The 20325-nt window shown below is 35.6% G+C and overlaps 1 protein-coding gene across 3 annotated transcripts in view; it reads right to left on the minus strand.

Annotated features, from left to right (window-relative positions):
- The window catches only part of Ubr1 (Ubr1 ubiquitin ligase), a 46832-nt gene that overhangs the window by 19740 nt on the left and 6767 nt on the right, over positions 1–20325 (minus strand). For 2 of the 3 annotated variants that reach the window (XM_090116740.1, XM_090116737.1), the window contains exons 2-8: positions 13792–13908; positions 6796–6944; positions 5449–5613; positions 3519–3673; positions 2098–2237; positions 1529–1625; positions 598–740 (exon numbers count right to left, since the gene is read on the minus strand). In XM_090116740.1, coding sequence (XP_089972866.1) covers positions 598–740; positions 1529–1625; positions 2098–2237; positions 3519–3673; positions 5449–5613; positions 6796–6944; positions 13792–13880 — 938 coding nt within the window. In that variant the 5' untranslated portion in view covers positions 13881–13908. The remainder of the gene's footprint in view (positions 1–597; positions 741–1528; positions 1626–2097; positions 2238–3518; positions 3674–5448; positions 5614–6795; positions 6945–13791; positions 13909–20325) is intronic. The other variant, XM_090116739.1, reaches the window with a different exon arrangement.

The following is a 20325-nucleotide window of genomic DNA, read 5'->3' on the forward strand; positions in this document are numbered from 1 at the left end:
AGTTTTGCGAGTGTGCATCTAGTCAGTCTTAATTATTTGAATAAGTTTCAACTAATCCAGCTGAAAGACTTTCTCCTCATAAAATTGTAAAATAAATGCCTTGGTAATATCGATCGTATTATTATAATAAATACGTCACAAAATTGCTTGATAGGGCTTTTTATCTTTCAGCCGATTCATTGAGACATACTCAAAATTCATTATGTTGTTCAAATAATCATGAAAAAGAAAACTATTGTAAAATAGATCTGAAAAAGTTCATTTTATATACATATATAATTTAATAAAGTATAACAGAGTTTAAAATAAATTAATATTGAATATCTATTTCTTCCAAAAAATCGTGAATTATAGCTCAACTTTTTATAAAATCTCTTTTTTGTCTACAATTACTTTTATTTAACCAACTAAACACTTTTGACAAAAAAATACACATTCAGGATTAAGAAAAAAATGAAATGATCATGAGTAGCTTAGCGCTTTAAAGCGTAGCCATCTTCATAGGCCGCGTGTTCGAATCCCACATATTCCAAATTTCCCACTCAAAAAAAATTTAATTTTTTCTCTTTTAAACATTTTTTTCACCACCAAACTTACATCTCAATATCCGTCTTCAGTTTATCGCACACTTGGAACGAGTTGCACTTGACAAGCGCCCGCCCCTCTCTGTCTATGAGACTCACTAGTTCTACCGAGTCGCGGTGGTTGCACTTCATCACACGCATTAGTGTTGTTATCACCTGGAAGTGAGTTGTTTTATTTATAAAAAAAAAATACAAAAATGGTACGAGTCGGATTCGCGTACGTAGGGTTCTGTACAATTGTGTACAAAAAAGTGCCTTAAATCACGTAAGTTGAATTTAATGCATAACTAAGAGACGAATGTATTGGTTTCCTTATTATTACTAACTAGCTGTGCCTCGCGGTTTTACCCGCGTGGCTCCGCTCCTGTTGGTCTTAGCGTGATGATATATAGCCTATAGCCTTCCTCCATAAATGGGCACACCATGACACCGAAAGAATTTTTCATATCGGAATAGTAGTTCCCGAGATTAGCGCGTTCAAACAAACAAACTCTTCAGCTTTATAATATTAGTATAGACTATAGATAGTATAGACGAGAACATAATATGTTTGTTTGTGTTTCATTCACATCACATAAGAACGCTTTTATGGTAAGGAAGCTACAAATTAATATAGGCTTTCTTTCAACACTGAAACTTCTACTACCCTCCATTTGCATAAAAACTATCTTCAAAAAGCAATTCAGTCACTTGTACTTTATAATATACTAGCTGTGCCGCGCGGTTTCACCCACATTACTCCGCTCGTCTTAGCATGATGATATATAGCCTATATTACTCGTGGATAATGTAGCTTTCGAATGGTGAAAGAATTTTTAAAATCGGTTCAGTACTTTATGAGCCTATTCATTAAAATCAAACCAACAAACAAAGTTTTCCTCTTTATAATATTTTATAATATAAAAACAAATACTAAATAATGAATATCTATAGCACATAGTTACCTGTTCGAAGGTATGCGTTTCGTCATTGTAAAGCACTGTACAATAACAATCCGGCTGGTCTAGTATCTGTAGGAGATCGCGTTCTGCGTCCTTTAATCTGAGAAATGTAATTATTTTTAATATCATTTCCTTTGTCGAAAAGAACAATACATTTATAATGATTAAACGTTATCTTTAAAAAAAATATTACTAAGAGTTTAAGTTTGCTTTTTGTTGGAAAACTGTGAACACAGGCTCTTGAAAAACAGTTTATAACTATACTAGTGGTCCTACATGTTTAAACTATCCTATCTCTCAAGTTGGATCGAACTGCACATGGTGTGCGAATTTTATTATAATCGGTTAAGTGGTTTAGGAGTTCATTGAGGACAAACATTGTGACACGAGATTTATATATATTAGAAGAAGATTAGGAGCCTGGGTCATTAAATGTATGTAGCAAATAATGGTGGAAAATAAACGATTTATTTATTATTTAATTTTTGGAAATATGTCCCTCTAGTAGAAGACACTATTACAAACAATTTGTTATTATCAGTATACATTTTTAACTAAATACATAAATTTACCTGAGATCATTAGGCAAGCCGGGCGCGTGGTCAAGCGTGAGCAGTCTGAAGCAGTACGACAGACAGACGGACGCGACGATCTTCATACGCTCCAACACTTCCGGGCTCACGCTCGCCGTTTCCTCTTTGTCGTCTGGCGCCTGTTAACGTTAATTTATGTATTATTATTTTTGATAAAAGTAGAAAGTTTTTTGACGTGACAACGTATTATAATTCGATAAAGCCGGCTGCACGCACGAAAAAACATGACTCATGCGGCGTTACCTCGCTCTGAGGCGTTCCATGTAAGGCTTGAAGTGCAAGCGAGAGTGCGGAACGAGCGACAAAGAAGCACAATCGGACGTTGTCACGTTCAACTATCGTCAGTAAACCGACTTTACAGACAACCAATTTTTTGTATTATTATTTTTGATAAAAGTAGAAAGTTTTTTTATTTTAATATTGTAACATACTCTGTACAAAATACTATGATACAAAAGGCTATAGCTGAAAATTAGCGCAACGGTGAAAGCACTTGCGTTTTGGTCTTGTTTTCACTAAATGCCGTGTATGTATTTCTTTTTAATGTATAAAATTTATTATGTATGACATTTTTGAATTGAAACTTCTTTAGGCGCGTTGAAAGTCAAATTTCAAGTTCGCGTCATGGCAATACCGTCACGTCATGGAGTAAAGCGACGCTTTTGGTATCTTTCTTTTGAATTATGTAGTTAGATATAAGTTACATATTATGTAATATTGACATGATTTTAAAAGAGCAACTATGGAGTTTCTTGCCGATTCTTCTCCATAGATACTGCTTTCCGAATCGGTGGTAAATGTAAAAAATATGTATTGACGTTTCAAAAGTGCTTCTCAAAGAAGTCTAATTGAATAAATAAATGTTTGAGTTTGAGTTTGAGTTTGAAACTTTGAATCTTGCCAAAGATGTTTCACTCCTGACACGTGTGCTCGGCGCACACTTTTTTTTGTTTTATTATGTAATAAATAAATAATTCTAACCGCGTGCAGCTCGCAGAAGGGATCTCGTTTCCACGCTTCTGTATCGCCACAATCACAGCATCCGCCCCCCCCGGACTGACCCATCTTGTAAAGGTATCTTTGAATCTTGCCAAAGATGTTTCACTTCTGACACATGTGCCTGGCGCATACGCTCTTTTTGAAGTGAAAACTTCTTTAGCGGCGTTGGGCATAAAATCTTAAACTCGCGTCAGGACACGTGGCCTGATCGAAAAAGCGTAAGACGGATGTTTTTTTTTTTAGCCCTTATATTCCATTCGTAAGACGGATACCATACCAAAATATCAAACATGCTGAACGTTAATAATCAAGTTTTCACTTCTGCCGGCACTCCCGGAGTGCAACCCGTCTTTTTTTTGTTTTTTTAATAATAATGTAATTAATAAAAATTCCATTCTAACCGCGTGCAGCTCGCAGAAGGGATCTCGTTTCCACGCTTCCGTATCGCCGCAATCACAGCATCCGCCCCCACCGGACTGGCCCATCTTGTACTTGTGGTGTCGGTGCGCGGACACTTTGAAACACTCCACGCATAGCACGCACGTGTTGTCCATACCTGGATAGTAAATGTTCTTATTAAAACTATATTGTAGATTTACTATCATTGGTTGGTAAAATAAACATCTACAAGCAACTACGCAAAATCTGAATTTTTTCACAATGATTAAAAAACTAATATGTAATAGCAAAATGGTAAATTGGCTGAGATTTAGAACATTCATTAGCATTTAAAAGTTATCATTTTGCCATGACTTGTTCTAACAGCCAGAGGCGGCTCGTGACAAAATTTTATGGGTGTTCACTTGAAATAAAACACTTAAAATACATGGTGTAAATCAGTACAATTTATTAAATATATATATATATATAGATTCCGGGATTCAGGGATTCCGAAGACTCATCATGTCCCCATAAAGCAATTTGAAATGCACCACAAAATACGACACAATCTATTAACCTTCGTAAAATATGTCTGTTTTCATCGACACGGTCATTGAACTCGCGTATTGACTTTCGGTACCTACGCGGAATCTAGTGCTTTACGAATGTCTTGTCGTCCGATAGACGCCAATTGCAGTTCATTCAACAAATGGTACCGAGATTGTGAATGTTTTTTCATCTTGATTGAAAGATGAGCTAAGTCGTCAACGCCCGTTTCAGTCCAAGCACTCTCACCTCCGCCGGCCGCGCCCGCTTTAAATAAAAGACACGGAAAACAAAATAGTTTGTTGCTTTCATCACAACCACACAACCACGGTGTTTTCACATATTGTTCAGATTTAAACACACGCGTATATGTTTTCGTTTTTGTCGTACATTTTTGCGTAAGATCAAGTTCAGGCCGTGGCGGTCCCTTATTAGCTTCTTATTAGCTTTACATTCAAGCCGAATTTGTAACGTTTTAACACACTTTTTAATGAACGCCACATTATAATTATTGTTCATTTTAACACTCACAAGTAATACTGATAACTACAGGCTATTTCAACACGTATTTTATAATTTTAATTAGAAAATTGCATGAATCGCGCGCGAGCATTGAAGTTGACTCGAGTGTTTGTTTATATTAATAGAAGTGGTAACTGGCAACGTCGCGCCGCGCCGCGCGCGCTATCGCTGTCCTGCCGGGCGGTAAAAACGAACCGGCAACGTTTGCGGGTGCGCCGCTCCGAATTTTGCTACTTTTCCATAGAAAATCTTTTGTTTCACGCGCAGGGCTTTGGCAAAACCCTCTCTTTCACTCCTATTGGACTTCGTATTAGGAAATGTACTAAATCTTTTTTCATTGGAGCGCAATCGTGAGCGCACCGCTTCGCGCGTTACATTAATACAGTAGGTATTATACAGGTGTATGGGATGATGGAATGATGGATATATTCATTGGTATTAACAGTAGTTTTAAAGATTACGATTGATTTTAAATAGTAATAATTAATGTTAATAATTAAATTAAGGAGTATGATTTTATTATAATTATTTATGGGAGTTCACTGCACCAGCGCTCCTTAGGGCGAGCCGCCTCTGCTAACAGCTTATAAATAAACTCCGACATTATCGAAACAATCCGGCTCGAAGGACCACATCTATTTAGTCAAATAGCAGTATAATTTCTGTCCATTTTAATTCTTCCTTAAAACGAATATAAAATCATTCTAAATCCATTATAAAACAAGCTCTTTTTTTCACACTTATTCCGGCTCGAAGGACCAAACCCAACTACCCTTTTTATAGTGGGGAAATCTTCAATTATTACATCGGATTCTTACCGACAAAAACCCCACTTTGTTCCGTCGAGCCGCTTTAATGATGGGGCTGCTAGTATTGGCTTACCGCACTCCCTGCAGCTGTACGCGGGCTCGCCCTGCTTGAACACCTTCCCGCAGAGCGCGGGGCGGCGCGGCGGCGGCGGCCGGCTGCTCTCCAGCGCGCCCCACACGAACTGCTCCAATGGTTGTATGAGCAGTTTGGACGCTAGTTCCTCGTCGAACGACCAGTCTGGATGATTTAAGGGGAGTATTTGAAAAGATATTCTGCATAATTTATTCTGGTGGTCATAGTACGTGTAGGTTTATACTAATATGGAAAATAAATCACGGAAAGATGTGAATTTTGAGTCTATCTATTCACAAATATTCGTTTGAACTTAAAATCTAATTTGAACAGAAAGCTCTATATTTATTGCACGCCTCATAAGCGAAGCGTTGAGGTGGGTACTACTGTCACTTCGCGCAAAACATCTGATTTTTCAAACTTAAAATGTCTTTATGTATCATACATTGCACTTGTAAGATAATACATACACACACATATTAAGAAAAAACACTATTTTTAACGTTCATGATATTTTTGATGTCATTTTTGTTATTTAAACTAGTTAAAAAACAGTTTAAAAAAGTTCTGTCTTGGACGTCCGTGTGTCTGTATGTGCGGATCCTTTTTCTTGTTAACACGATAGCGACCGAAATACTTTACTAATCGAGTCTTTTTTTTTCTCTTACGCTTGAGTATGCTCAGGAATAGAACCCTTTCATTTTTCAGGGTCTGATTCGATGTGGTTTAATTGTTATTAAATAAACAAAAATAATAATTAATAAATATTTATTTAAAAAAAATTATGAGGCGTGCACTTTTGGATTTTCCAAATTATTTTATAATTTACCCTGGTTGAACCGTGCTTTCGTAAATAGTTAAATCGTTTCATAAATCTAGAAATGCGTGCTCAAAGCAATGCAAATATCAGGAGTAGTTGATACCATAAATTATGCAAAACTACGTTGCGTGCCCCATTCTGCTAAAGATATTTATTTCAACGTTATGTTTCGATTAGATGCTAAAATTAGCAAAAAAATTTATAGGGCTATTTGCAAAAATTGTATACTTCAGAATTCTTATGAAGAATACAAGGTATTAGTTATCGTAAGGTTAGGTTAACTTACTACTATTCTTGCAGTTGGTCTTCTCTTATGTACTAAAGACTTCACTGTTAACCCTACATTTCTCAATGATACATATTACATACATCATGAACAAATGAAACTTCATAAAACGAATTTTAAATCACAATATATCCAATCACAGAACATAGACTCGTCATTACAATTAAAACTAAGATATAGAAGGAAGGTCACATATCAACCAGAACTCAATCCTACTTCAACGAAACTTAATCTAACCAACCTAAACATGTCCTGTTCGGCTGCGGCGAGTATATCCTCGGCACTGTGATACGCCAGTGATCCTGGAAGTGTGTCGGCGATAGCACCCCTTCGGCCATCTTGGTCCGCCATAGTTCCACTATCGCGTCGCCTCGCGCTGGCAATGTGTACCTGAAAATAATTTGGACACTTTGTTAATTCTGGCCTTCTTTCCGCCCGCGGCTTCGCCCGCGTTTTCAAAGAAAAACCCTTTCCCGTAGGATTTCCGGGATAAAACCTATCCTATGTCCTTTCTCGGGTATAAAAATATCTCCATACCAAATTTCATGCAAATTGGTTCAGTAGTTTAGGCGTGATGAGTAACAGACAGACAGACAGAGTTACTTTCGCATTTATAATATTAGTAAGGATAATTAATATGGATAGTATGGATTTCAGAATGATCATACAGTTCTTCCTCTGGAACTAGTCCAGGGTTAACAATACGATCACGATTAAATTATATAATCCTTCGAGTTTATTTATATTTTGCTATTTTTTTGTTTTTGTCGGAACTTCTATTACAATATGATTTCTATTATTATTTTCCTTTGTATTATGTCGTATAATTCATTAAAATATTATAGATATAAGAACCAAAGATTATTATCTACTGCAAGATACTAGGTCATCAAGGCAGCTGCATGCGGAAGGCAATAAATTAATTTGACTTTGAATTAAACAATTTATTTATCAATTAGGTATTTAACGTGCTCAATAATTTTTCAAATAAAATTAAGGCTAATTACTCAGATATCAGAACAATCTTAACGAAAAATACGGTATCGAAATGAAACTTTTTTCACTATCTAGATGCAAGCCCTACTAATATTATAAATGCGAAAGTAACTCTGTCTCTGTCTGTCTGTTACTCTTTCCCGCTTAAACCTCTCAACCGATTTTGATGAAATTTCTTCAGACAATCTTTAGACCCTGAAAAAAAACATAGCCTATGTTTTTTTTTTCAAAACACCACGTGGGCGAAGCCGCGGGCGGAAGCTAGTAACAAATATGTACAACGACTAGACGGAAAATCGTAAACAAAACATTCGTATATTGACCTCTACATCGTAGGGTTTCCGAGTATTACAAAGCATTTTAGCGTTTACGGAAAAATATTTGTGACAAACGGAAAACTTTTCTTATCAAGCGTTATTTTTATCTTTCCTTACGTAACGTCCCATGCAAAATTTACATACAAAATCGTACAGAAAGTAGGGCATATCTCCGAAGTTGTCCGCCATTTCTTATCTATTTTAAGACGTCCGTGATCTTATTTAATTTGCAAAGAAAACTTTAATTGGGTTACCAACTGTTTACACAATTTGTTGTGTTGAAATTATTGGCTATTTATTATTTATATGGCGTTCCAGTACTAGGACATTTCTTGAATGATTTACGCTATGTTTAATTTTATGCGCGACTAACTAAGCAGTGATAAATAAACGTGTATTAGTATTTTCATATTTAAGAACCATATTTTAAAGTTTTAAATTGTGTATTGGTTGAGACTTTTATTTCAGCGGTACATATTAATTTATCCTGTTATCACTCAAGAGAACACTACATTTGAGTTCATTCCTCATCGTCCTATCCGCGGCCCTCGTTATAGTGTGTAAGACTTTTCCATTCAAAAAAATCAATTTCCAAAGACACAAGTGAAGCCCTAGTTATCATAGGTAACAAAATATTCATATAACAATTAACAACACTCCGAGCGAAAATAATCGATTACTTACATAACCTGTATGCGTAAGGCTAAAGAAATAATAACTGCATAGAAACGCAATTAATATCAGCATTATCCACCATGATGATATAAGTAATAATAACTATGATGTCACCTTTGCTTCATACTTGTATTTACTGCAGTCGTTTTAACTTATTTATAACTAGCGGTCCGCCCCGGCTTCGCCCGTGGTACATATTTCGCAATAAAAGGTAGCCTATGTTCTTTCTCAGGGTCTAAAGATTGTCTGTGCCAAATTTCATCAACATCGGTCCAGTAGTTTATGCCTGAGAACCATACATACATACATACATACATACAAACCTTTCCTCTTTATAATATTAGTATAGACAAGTGTACCTGTTTTGAATATAAATAATAAATATACATATAATATTGGGACATGTAATCAATGCCTCTTAAATAACATTTAATAATATGTTTATACAATACGATTATCACGATCGTATATCTTTACAATCGTATAAGATATTTTTTTATCAAGAAATCAGACGGGATTCAATGTAAACAAAGCCATCAAGCTTAATTCTAAATCGACCGTCGAACACTAAGGTTAAGGTATAGTGTGACATCAGCAGACTGAGTAACAGTGACTAAAAATAACAAGACAAATGGAAACTTCCCTTTCGTATAAAAATCTGATAATAAAAATACATGAAATTATATGGTACATATTTAACGTGGTTAAATTGATCGGAATTGTACCAAAACTTATAAACATTTGCTTCGAAGTCTCTAGTTATCATAACACCTAACCTTACAAACTTTATTTACGATCTAGTCTTGTTCTAGTTCTAAAAACGTTATTCTACTCACGATGACATATTCGTCCTTCAAACTACCAACCCGTAGCTGAAGGTCGCCCATCATATCCCCAAATAACTTGTCATTTGGGACGCATTTGAATCGGGTCACCGCTTATATTTCACAGCCTCAATTCAGGAATAGAGCCTGAGGTAATCAAGCTATTCAACCCATAATATACCTTGCTCCAAAGCGATAAAGTGTAAAATAGAGAAACACGCGTCCCGTGTTATTTTTTCGTTCGGTCAACGACTCAACATGACGTACTCTTTATGAGAGACTCCTTTATGAATCGTAAACACAGTAGATTGAGACTTTTTAACTTCCACTAAGAAATCCTTTTTCTTATTTTGAAATCATTTTCTTGCTTAATAATGATTCATATATCATTACACACCTTATAATTTTAATATACGCAACGTTTTACATATTTTTTTTGTTTAGGAACATAGTCTATATTTATAAATTACTAACAAAAAATGTATGAATAATAAATTTAAAGATTATTTTTAGATTCATATTTAAAATTAAAATTTTGAAAGCGCAACCTGTGTAAATAAAACAGGCGGCGTGCTTCGAAAATTACACCTAAAGAAAAAAAATGTAATAATATTACATTTTTTCTACGATCTATACATCATCAATCAAATATATTCCAATCCAACAAAGATAGATAAACACATTATTAATAAATAACATAATACAATAACTAAACAAAGATTTGAAAAATGTACACGTCATAGTTCAGAAAACAATGCCACCGTACCTGGCACTGTACCAAGTAGAGCTCATCTCGACTTCCCAAACCTCATCCTGACGCCAATGACCCCGTTAAACAGACGGATAAACAAAAAAATGTATGAACGGCACTATTAAATCCTACATTGATATAAAAGAAAAAAACTGTGAGGATGGATGTGCTCTTTGCAGAAAATCCTTTATTTTTCGATTGACCACTAATTTGCATGCAAATACGAAAACAATTCGCTTGTCTATAAGACAAGCTTTTCTTAGAAAATGGATTACTAGATTAATCTATGGTTGCGAATTTTGGCTTAGGAATGATTATTAATCGAGCGTAAGTCTATTATGAATGGACTTTCAACTGTACATTGTACAGTGTCGAAAACACCATTTGGCTCTAACTACATACATATATTGAAAAAGAAAACATAACTATTCTTCGAACTTTAAGCTATTAATTGACACTTTGTCTTATCTGTAAGGGTATTCTTTTAATGGTGACTATTAAAAACTTGATAACAACATTTTCTAACATTTGTCATAACAATTTAACGATTTATTTATCGGTGATTTTTAACTAAAATGAAACATTATTCTTTGGCGATAAAATGAAGTGAAAGAATGTGAGAGTATAAGTTTAATATCTAAGTATAAGTGTAGATAATAAATAACCTTACATAGAATTTATTTATTTAGTTTCAAATTTAAAGAGTTATATCAAAACTCAAAAGCCCTAATGATTTTTATGCCTGCCAAATTTCAAGCAAATCACGCAAATCATGTGGTACAGAGGTAGATGAAATTATAGTGGGGATAAGCACATAGGCTACTTTTATCTGGATACCACGAAAGTAAAGCCGCAGGGTTGCTTTGAAGAAATTGCTTGTAAATAACAAAGCCGCCTTCTCCATCAAATGAACTGTTTTATGTAAAATTCGTATTATTTGTATGCAATAAAGACTAATAACAAAAGCAGCACAAAGCTGAGCTGAATCAAAGCGTGCATAATAAACCAACACGTGCCGCCTGTCGCTGCCATATCTAAGCCACTACAGTCTCCAATACAATATGTATTACGTAACCACGACGATGTCGTATGCACGGATTGACTAATTACCGTCTATGTCAATGTTACTATTTAATCGTAATCTATTAGCGCGTTATATCGTTAAATACCAATTCAGATAGAAGATTTGCTTGTATTGGGAGATAAACGTTCTCTATATAAATTCCAGTCTTTTAAAGAACTTCTGCAAATTACGACTCCATCAAGTTCGTTCTCAAGATGAAATGTTACCAATATTCCACATGCTATGCAATAATCTAGCCTTATGCTAAAATTCCATCGATATTAAGGTGACATAAATAGTACATTCTCCAAGCGTAGAGTGAACGGGTACCTACTAGGGAAGCGCGTACCATCTTAGACCACATCTTAGCTTTCCATCAGGCAAGATTGTGGTTAAGCGCTTCCCTATCTAGAATAAAAAAAGGTATGCGTGTACTAGAGTACACACGTAAGAAGTGAAACTTCTTTATGACCTTAAAAATGTCACGAGTATGGCGTAACGCAAAAATGTCACGCGTACGGCGTAACGCAAAAATGTCACGCGTACGGCTTAACGCAAACATGTTACACTAAATTTTTGTCCAACCCCGATAAAGAAGTTTCACTTCAAAAAAAAACATGTTATACGTGTGCAATATTGAAATTGGAGAAATTGCATTGCTAGGAAACAAGTGACTTGCAATACGTACAATTTAATTACCCACTTCTTGGCAGATTAATGAAAAGTCAACGTAACATAGGTTACATAAATATAGACCGACTTCCTATAAAATACATACTAGAACTTACATTATATCCTTAGTTTTAGTTTCTACGGATAAAGTACCTATAGCAATCCTAAAATAATAAGAAATCAGGAATAATAAATAACTTAAAGTGAATTCAATAAGATTAAAATTCAAAATTAAAATGATTGCATGTTGTATTTGTGTAACACCTCGGTTATTATTTTTATCAAAAACCCACGCAATAAAAACGATAACGTATAAGGAAACGATTTTTTAAGCAAAACATAAGGAATCGCTAGTCATAACAATAGACTTTGGTATTTTATAAGTGCCGTGAACAAGACTTTTAAAATCCAGAATACAAGCTTATTAATACTAAAACTATTACTGCTGAAGTTTTTATACCGCTGGATGTAATATTTATTATAAAAAATATGAAATAAAATGTTTCTAGAATTAAATTATTTGATGAAACTTGACATGCTAGACGGATATGAGTTGAGTGTTGACTATAATTGACATTGACACGAACTATAAAATTTATTAAAATTGCCACGACCGTGATTGGAACTATTGTCAACATTATTATGTAATCGAAACATATTGTTCTATTGACCTTATACCCTCCTTAAATTGGGTACTTTTATATGGACCATTATTCTAAATAAATAAAGTTTAAATAAATTAAAAAGCCAATTTTACACCATTTCCTAACAATAGACTCAATTCTCAAATCATCTTTTAAAATACCATCAACATCGATAAAGAACTCGAAAGAAAATAGACAAACCTTTAAAAGAAATAAACGACTAGCGGTCCGCCCCGGCTTTGCCCGTGGTACATAATACATAATTCGCAATAAAAGGTAGCCTATGTTCTTTCTCAGGGTCTAAAGACTATCTGTGCCAAATTTCATCAAAATCGGTCCAGTACTTTATGCGTGAAAACCTTACATACATACATACATACATACCTTTCCTCTTTATAATATTAGTATAGATAGACCTATTTCAAGGTCTCAGCATCTTTCATACAAGCATCTTTCACCAAATTTTAATGGGCAAAGATAAGAACGCACGCGGCAAATCTTCCAATTACTTCTGAAGAACAATTCCATATTCCTATGTGCTGTAGACTTTAATAGTACGCCAAAACAACTCACAATTCGTACAATGCACATACTCAAGTCCTTGACGAGGTCCCTATATGTACCGTACAGTTAGTTACCTTGAGAACGAGTCTCGATTATCTTATAATTCCTGCCTTCCGACATCCGGGTACGATGCTCTGAGCTGAACTAAACTTATGTTATAATTGCTAATGCGTGTTTCTAATTTGTGCTGTTAACCCTTCGACTGCATATAAGCAGTGCTTCCTATAGGAAGTCTGAGTAATATTCTGCTCTATCCTTCGTTAGCGGTATGAATGAACGCGTAATTACGATTTTTAATTCAATAATTTAGATAACCTTTAGTCGTTTATATTAGATACTGAATAAAGGAATAAATTTTTCTTATCTGCATCGTAATTAGCCTATGGCTACCTAATTGTTCAATTATTCAGTTATATTTGTTATGAAGATACAGAATACCTTTTTTCCTCTTTATTTATACATTAATTATGCTTTACCCAAGATACAGAATCTAACACGTCAAATGGCCATAAACAGTAGGTAAACACTATTAAAATACTTTCCTACTACTCCGTTGTGATAGGACATAAACATTAAACAGCCTTTAACCTCGTAGGTCAACACCATAAACATACTTTCTAACTAATCTTTTTTATATGACCTAAACACCCTTCTTACATCTTAACTTTAACTTGCTTTAGCACACACTATCCTGTGTCCAAGGTCAATCAGATGCTGTTATCATCACCCACCTGTCAGCCGGTATCATCTCGGGCGCGTCGTCTTCCATGGACTCGTCGCCGACCTCTACCTCCACCTGCACCGGCGGTGGCGTGCTCATCTCAGTTCACCTGGCTCCCGACCGACTACTGCAAGGAAATGTACTTTATAAATACATTATGATACTGTTTATTCTTATTTTATAAAGGCGAAAGATTGTGAGGGCGTTAGGGTGTATGAATGTTTGTTACTCTTTCACGAAAAGAATATTGGACAGGGTGGATTCTTCTACACATTACAATGATCAGAACAAATCATCTATAGAAATACTTGATATTGCTCGCGGTTTCGTCTCCGGGGGAAACTGCACGGCACAACTAGTATATGTACTATATTTAATATGTATATTAGGTATATATGCTATTATTCCCTAAAACAATTTTGATTAAACTAAGAATAGAGAGATTAGAGTTTGACCACGTTTGATGACGGACAGTTTTTGCAGACCGTAAACTAAACTTAACAAGAGATCGAATCCAGAACCCCAGGTTCCCCGCGATCTTGAGCAGTCAGCAAACTATCAGTAACATCTAAAAGTGCGGTGGCTGTACCATGACGCTTTCTAAAGCCTGACTGACGTGACGGTAAAATATTATTTTCTTCCAAATATGAGATCGTCTGCATGTACACTATACGTTCCAAAACCTTAGATAAACATGGCAAAATGTTGATTGGTCAGTGGTCTTAGATCTTTCACATTCACTGGTCCATGGTTTTTAGGTAATGGTCTTACTATAGCCCTTTTCCATAATTCTGGAAAGGTGTGTGATTCAATTGATTTATTTATTATAGAAGTACAGAGGCTATTAGGCATAGTTAGAGCTACCATATCCAAGTTAATACCATCAATACCTGTCGCATTTGAATGTGATGTCAAATTTAGAGTCTCCATATCTACAATCACTGAACTTCTGAATAATGTCAATGCCAATATCATTATTGCCGGGAGCATTTAGAAATGACACATTTATAAGATTTGGATTATTTAAATGTGGTGGGATCACTATTTCTGGTTTCTTATTTATGTTGAGCGACTTTTTGAGATTTTTCCAGAGTATACGTGGATTAGTAAACTGGTCATTAACTTTTTTATTAAAAAATGCACGTTTCTCGTTAAATAAAGCTGTATTAGTATTTTTTTTAGTTGTTTATAATTATAATAGTCCTTATGTGTGTCACTGTTAGTAGTTCGATAGTTGTCATAAGCTTCATTCCTCAATTTCATCATTTCCTTTATCGTATAGGTAATCCAAGGATGTGAAACAGAACTTTTAGAAAATATTTAGTTAGTTGTGTTACAAGTGTTACAAGTGTTTATGGGCGGTGGTGACCACTTAACATCAGGTGGCCCATCTGCTCCTTTGCTTGCTCTAACATAAAAAAAAAAAAAAAAAAAAAAAATATTCTTTTATATATGGCGTATGACTATCATCAGCAGTATCAAAATATCCGTAAACACATTCACTGTCACATTTACATTAGGTAGGCACGAAATACTATTCCAATGTATATTCATTATATCATTATTAAAATGTTCAATATCAATGTCCTTTAACGATATGTATATTTTCCAGCAAGGTTTGATTTTTACTACTTTATTCATAGGTAGATTAAATGAGAGAAATGCGTGACTACTGAGTTCAGGTATGTGCTTTATATCTACGTTATTTATGTCCATATTATGTACTACTTATACCAATCTATTAATGAATGACTGTGATCAGTAAAGTGTGTTGGCCCACCTACATGTTGTTTGAGATTGCAGTAATTGAGGAATTCATATAGCTTAGCAGACTGTTGATTGGTTTGAAGCAGATTTATATTAAAATCGCCCAAGACTATTATTTTTTCAAATCTTGGAAAAGAACATATGGAATCGGTAAGTGCGTCGAAGAAAGTATCAATATTTAACCACGGCGGCCTATACGCTGTGCCAATTAGAATTTTGAAACTTCCGATGTTTAGACTTACCCAGAGCTGCTCAACATTCGCGTGCAGCGGATGTTTCAATTTTTGTAGATGCGTTCCCTTCCTAAAATAAACGCCCACGCCACCACCCCGGGTACGTATGCTCTGTGGACGAGGGATATTCCAAAAATGATATCCGATTAACTTAGGTGCCAGGCCTTCCTCGTGTAAACGAATCCATGTTTCATTTATAAATAAAAGATCTAGATTGGATCTATGCACAACGGGTACTAGTTCATCTGCTTTATTTGCCAGTGAGCCAGGATTAAGTAGACCAATTTTAACATGTTTCTTGACCATCATAATGCAATGACAGATAACATAATACCACACAATAACATTATTCTATGTTTCTAACGACCCTCAAGTGAATATGTGATTAGATAGCAATGATATGTATTAAATGTAGAAAGTGTGTCATTATAAAATTTAGCTTTCAAATAATTTTTAAAAAAGGTAATAAAATTTAAAAATGAATTCATATAAAGTAAAATAATGTATTGGTAATAAAATAATAGAACACAATATTGTAAAAAATAATTAATATATATTTCCTGTTTTAAAAGACAAACAGTACAATGTACCATCATTACACACATAAAAATACTTTAGATATTTTGACTTTCGACATTAACAAAACAAATAGTAGAAGATCCGAACATTGGTCGACCTTCACCGGCGTGATAATAGAAAGAGACCAATTTTATAATAAATTTAGTCGATTAAAAAATCTATTAAAGATGGGTTTGCTGAAAAAATCCTGGACAGGATATTTTTAGTTAATTATTATTAAACGCCGGTGAAGGTCGACCTATATTCGGATCTTAGACCAAAAATTAAACTTCCAACATGTTGTCGATCAGGACTGTCCAGCGTTGTCGTGCCTGTCCTTGAGCTATTATTGGAGAACGGAATGCAAAAGCATCACCGGCACCGGGTCTTCTTTCACCGACCAAGTTGATTGTGCCCATGTAGAAGTCTTGCGACTTAAGCCTTACTGGTGTCCAGAACGCGCTCAAATCTCCCTGCGGTAGGTTTTCGTCAGCCCACTGATTCTGAAATAATCGATCAGGATTTCGGAGGCCTTCTGCAGAGTTGCTAACCAGAATTCTCTGGTGTCCAGAGGCTTCGTAGTCAATCAAGGCGCCTTCACGCAGCATCTTGATCTCCTTTCGGGCGACGAACGATATGAAGTTCTTCACTTGATGGACGTCGTGCTCAAATGCTTCAATATCGTATCCGGCAGGCCAAAACTCGTTTGGGTTCAAGAGTAATGGAAAACCTGGGTTTACTGGTAGCTGGCCATCTTGACGGCATCTCACTCCTGCTCGAACGGAATGATTCCAGTTTGCGAACGGAAGAGGGTTCAAGTCGTAAAATGCCTGCCTGACTGCTTGTGGGGTGGCAGGATTAGCCATTGCTGTTACTGTGTGCTCCAGGTTTGAGAATAAAATTCCAAGGATCTGATCTGTTGGGCACTTAACGTAGTACTCTGCACCTTCGTACTCAAAATTTCCAACTCCAGCAAGTAAATTTGCGAGCGGAGAGAAAGTCAAAGCCATTGACTTAATTACATTGCGATGTTCGATGTCCAATCGGGGGCAGTAAAACAAGCCAGCATCTATTTCGGGTGTATTAATCTGTGTGGCCTTTCCACATAATAAACGATACTCGAACTGAGCAAGTGACACACGGTAAAAAACATACGGTGAACATTCCGGTATGCGATCAGGTCTACGGCCGTAGAACTCGTAAACCTTCTTATACATCCACTGAGTGTAGAAACCCACAGCCCGTGTAGTAACGGGGACTACTGGGGCGGTCTTCTGTATGGAGAAGTCAACTTGCTTTTCGGCTGTTAAGGAATCACCGAAGCCAAAGTATAATGCTTTATTAATTTTATTATCTTCTATATCTTTCAAAGCTTGTTGTGACTTGGGGTGATTCTCACGAAAAGCATCCTGCCGCGCGGCATCACGCTTTCGCTGACTCGGTGGACGAGAACGACGTTGGTTCTGGGCCTGCTGGGAGGGCCTCTCATCTTCGGGTTCACGCCAGTTCCGATTGGTTTGATTGGTTTGGAGGGGAGGAGGACGATTTTGGCGATCGTTTCTTCGTTGGTAACTCATTTTGATGGTGGGTTTTCCTGGAATCCAGAAAATAGTTTTAATAAAGACTGGATGAAAGTTGATACAGAGAAGCTGAGAGCAATCGTCGAGATGCCTGAGCCCAAGGACAGGAAAGGTCTAGAAAGGTTTTTAGGAACGACTAATTTTTTATCCAAATTTATTCCAAATTATTCTGAGCATATCTTTCCGTTAACCAGATTGTTAAAAAAATATGTATCGTGGTGTTGGGAAGACGGTCATAAAAAAAGTTTCAACGATTTAAAAAAAATAATTAGCTCGGCTCCCGTGTCCCATCCTTAGCTGTTTTCTGTTTAATAAGTGTCAACTTATTTTGAGAAATAGGTATATTATTAACAACCATTTTAAGTTGATTCAAAATTGCTGTGCATATGTTTTCATCATATAAATCCAGAAGAGGCGCGCGTGACAATGTATCGGGAATGTACATATATTTTCCTGGTTTATACGTAACTACTAAATCGTAACCCTGTATTTTTAACATCATACGTTGTAAGCGTGCTGGGATTGAATTAAGTGATTTTTTAAAAATACTTTCGAGAGGCTTATGGTCGGTTTCAAATAAAATGTGTTTTTTACCGTAAATGTATTGATGAAACTTCTCACAAGCCAAAACGATAGCTAACATTTCTTTCTCGATTTGAGCATATCTAGTTTGAGTATCGGTGAGCGTGCGCGACGCGTACTCCACTCCACGGGGCGGCCGCGCTGCAGCAGCACGGCGCCCAGCGCCACGCTGCTCGCATCAACCGACACCACTACGTCGCTGCCTACGTCAAACAATGCCAACACGGGAGCCGCGCTAATTATTTTTTTTAAATCGGTCATCCCAACACCACGATAAATATTTTTTTTAAGAATCTGGTTAACGGAAAGATATGCTCAGAATAATTTGGAATAAATTTGGATAAAAATTAGTCGTTCCTAAAAACCTTTTTAGACCTTTCCTTCTCTGTATCAACTTTCATCCCGTCTTTATTAAAAATGTAACCCAAATATTTGACCTCATTTACGCAAATTCGACAATTATCTTTATTAAATTTTAAATTAATTTCTCTAGCTCTCTTACATAATGCATTCAACCTTATATCATGTTCTTGCTTAGTAGATCCCCAGCAGATTATATCATCAATAAATGAATCGATACCGTCGAGACCTTCAAATAATTGTTTTATTATTGCATGAAAAATTTCAGGGGCGCCAAGCCGAAAGGCAATCTTAAATATTGATACCGTCCAAACGGTGTATTAAATGTACACAAATCAGCACTTTCACTATCTAATTTTATTGACCAAAATCCAGAATTCGCGTCGAGAACTGAAAAGAATTTCGCGCCATTCATTTTAGAAACTAATTCGTTTATGGTTGGCAATTGAAAGTGTGGTCGTTTTATTGCTTTGTTATGAGGCCGCGGGTCTAAACATACACGTAGATTACCGTTTTTCTTAGCCACAACAACTAACGCATTAACCCACGGAGTGGGATGTGACACTTTTTTCACGCCTAATTGTAACATTCTATCTAACTCCCCCTGTAACTTATCACGCAAACCTAAAGGCACCTTAACGTGGCGCACAAATAACCGGTGCTATGCTATTGTCAACAACAATATGATATTCACCCGGTAAACATCCCAATCCGCTAAATAAATCTTCATTTCCCGATATATTTAAAGAATGAATTCTTTTAATTAATCCTTACATTATGGTACGGGAGCTATAGTAACGTTTTAAAAAAAGTCATTTTAGTATAGTTGGGTTTTTGATATACTGTTTCTCTTGCTATTTCGGTTAGAGTCCGGGCTGTCTGGCTGGCGGTAGTGGTTGCGTTTATTAGTGCGCACAGGAAAATATCCGTAATTTAAAATCATTTATTAACGCGTAATTTTTAATATTTTGCCTTTAGATAGATCCATCAGACATAATTTTTTATTGCAAGACGTTTTTTTCGTTGTATTTAACAACGAAAAAAACGTCTTGCAATAAAAAATGGTGCCATACGCAATTTTCTATTTCAAAATAATTAAAATGTCATCGAAATAAGTGAAATTACTTGATGGTTGATAATGTTGATGGAAATAGGAAGAGAAACAGTATATCAAAGAACCAACTATATTAAAATTCTCTCTTGTCAACGTTGCCAGCTCCTATACGATTAAACACGCCTGTAACTAATCCCAACACGCTTTGACAATCAATATCAGCGATTGCAAATTTTAATTCATATTGAATATTTTTATGCCACCATTTTAAATAACAAGTTCCCTGAATGGAAATACAATCACCGCTATAGGATTGAAGTTTTATGTTATTATTAATAGTTAAAATATCAGTCTTATATCCTAATTGTAAGAATCGTTTATACGACAAAACATCGGCCCCAGAATCCAAC

This window comes from Colias eurytheme, chromosome 26 (genome assembly GCF_061535395.1).
Source record: "Colias eurytheme isolate Ceu_HAF_F1 chromosome 26, ilColEury1 Martin Lab GWU primary, whole genome shotgun sequence".
Taxonomy (NCBI): Eukaryota; Metazoa; Arthropoda; class Insecta; order Lepidoptera; family Pieridae; genus Colias; species Colias eurytheme.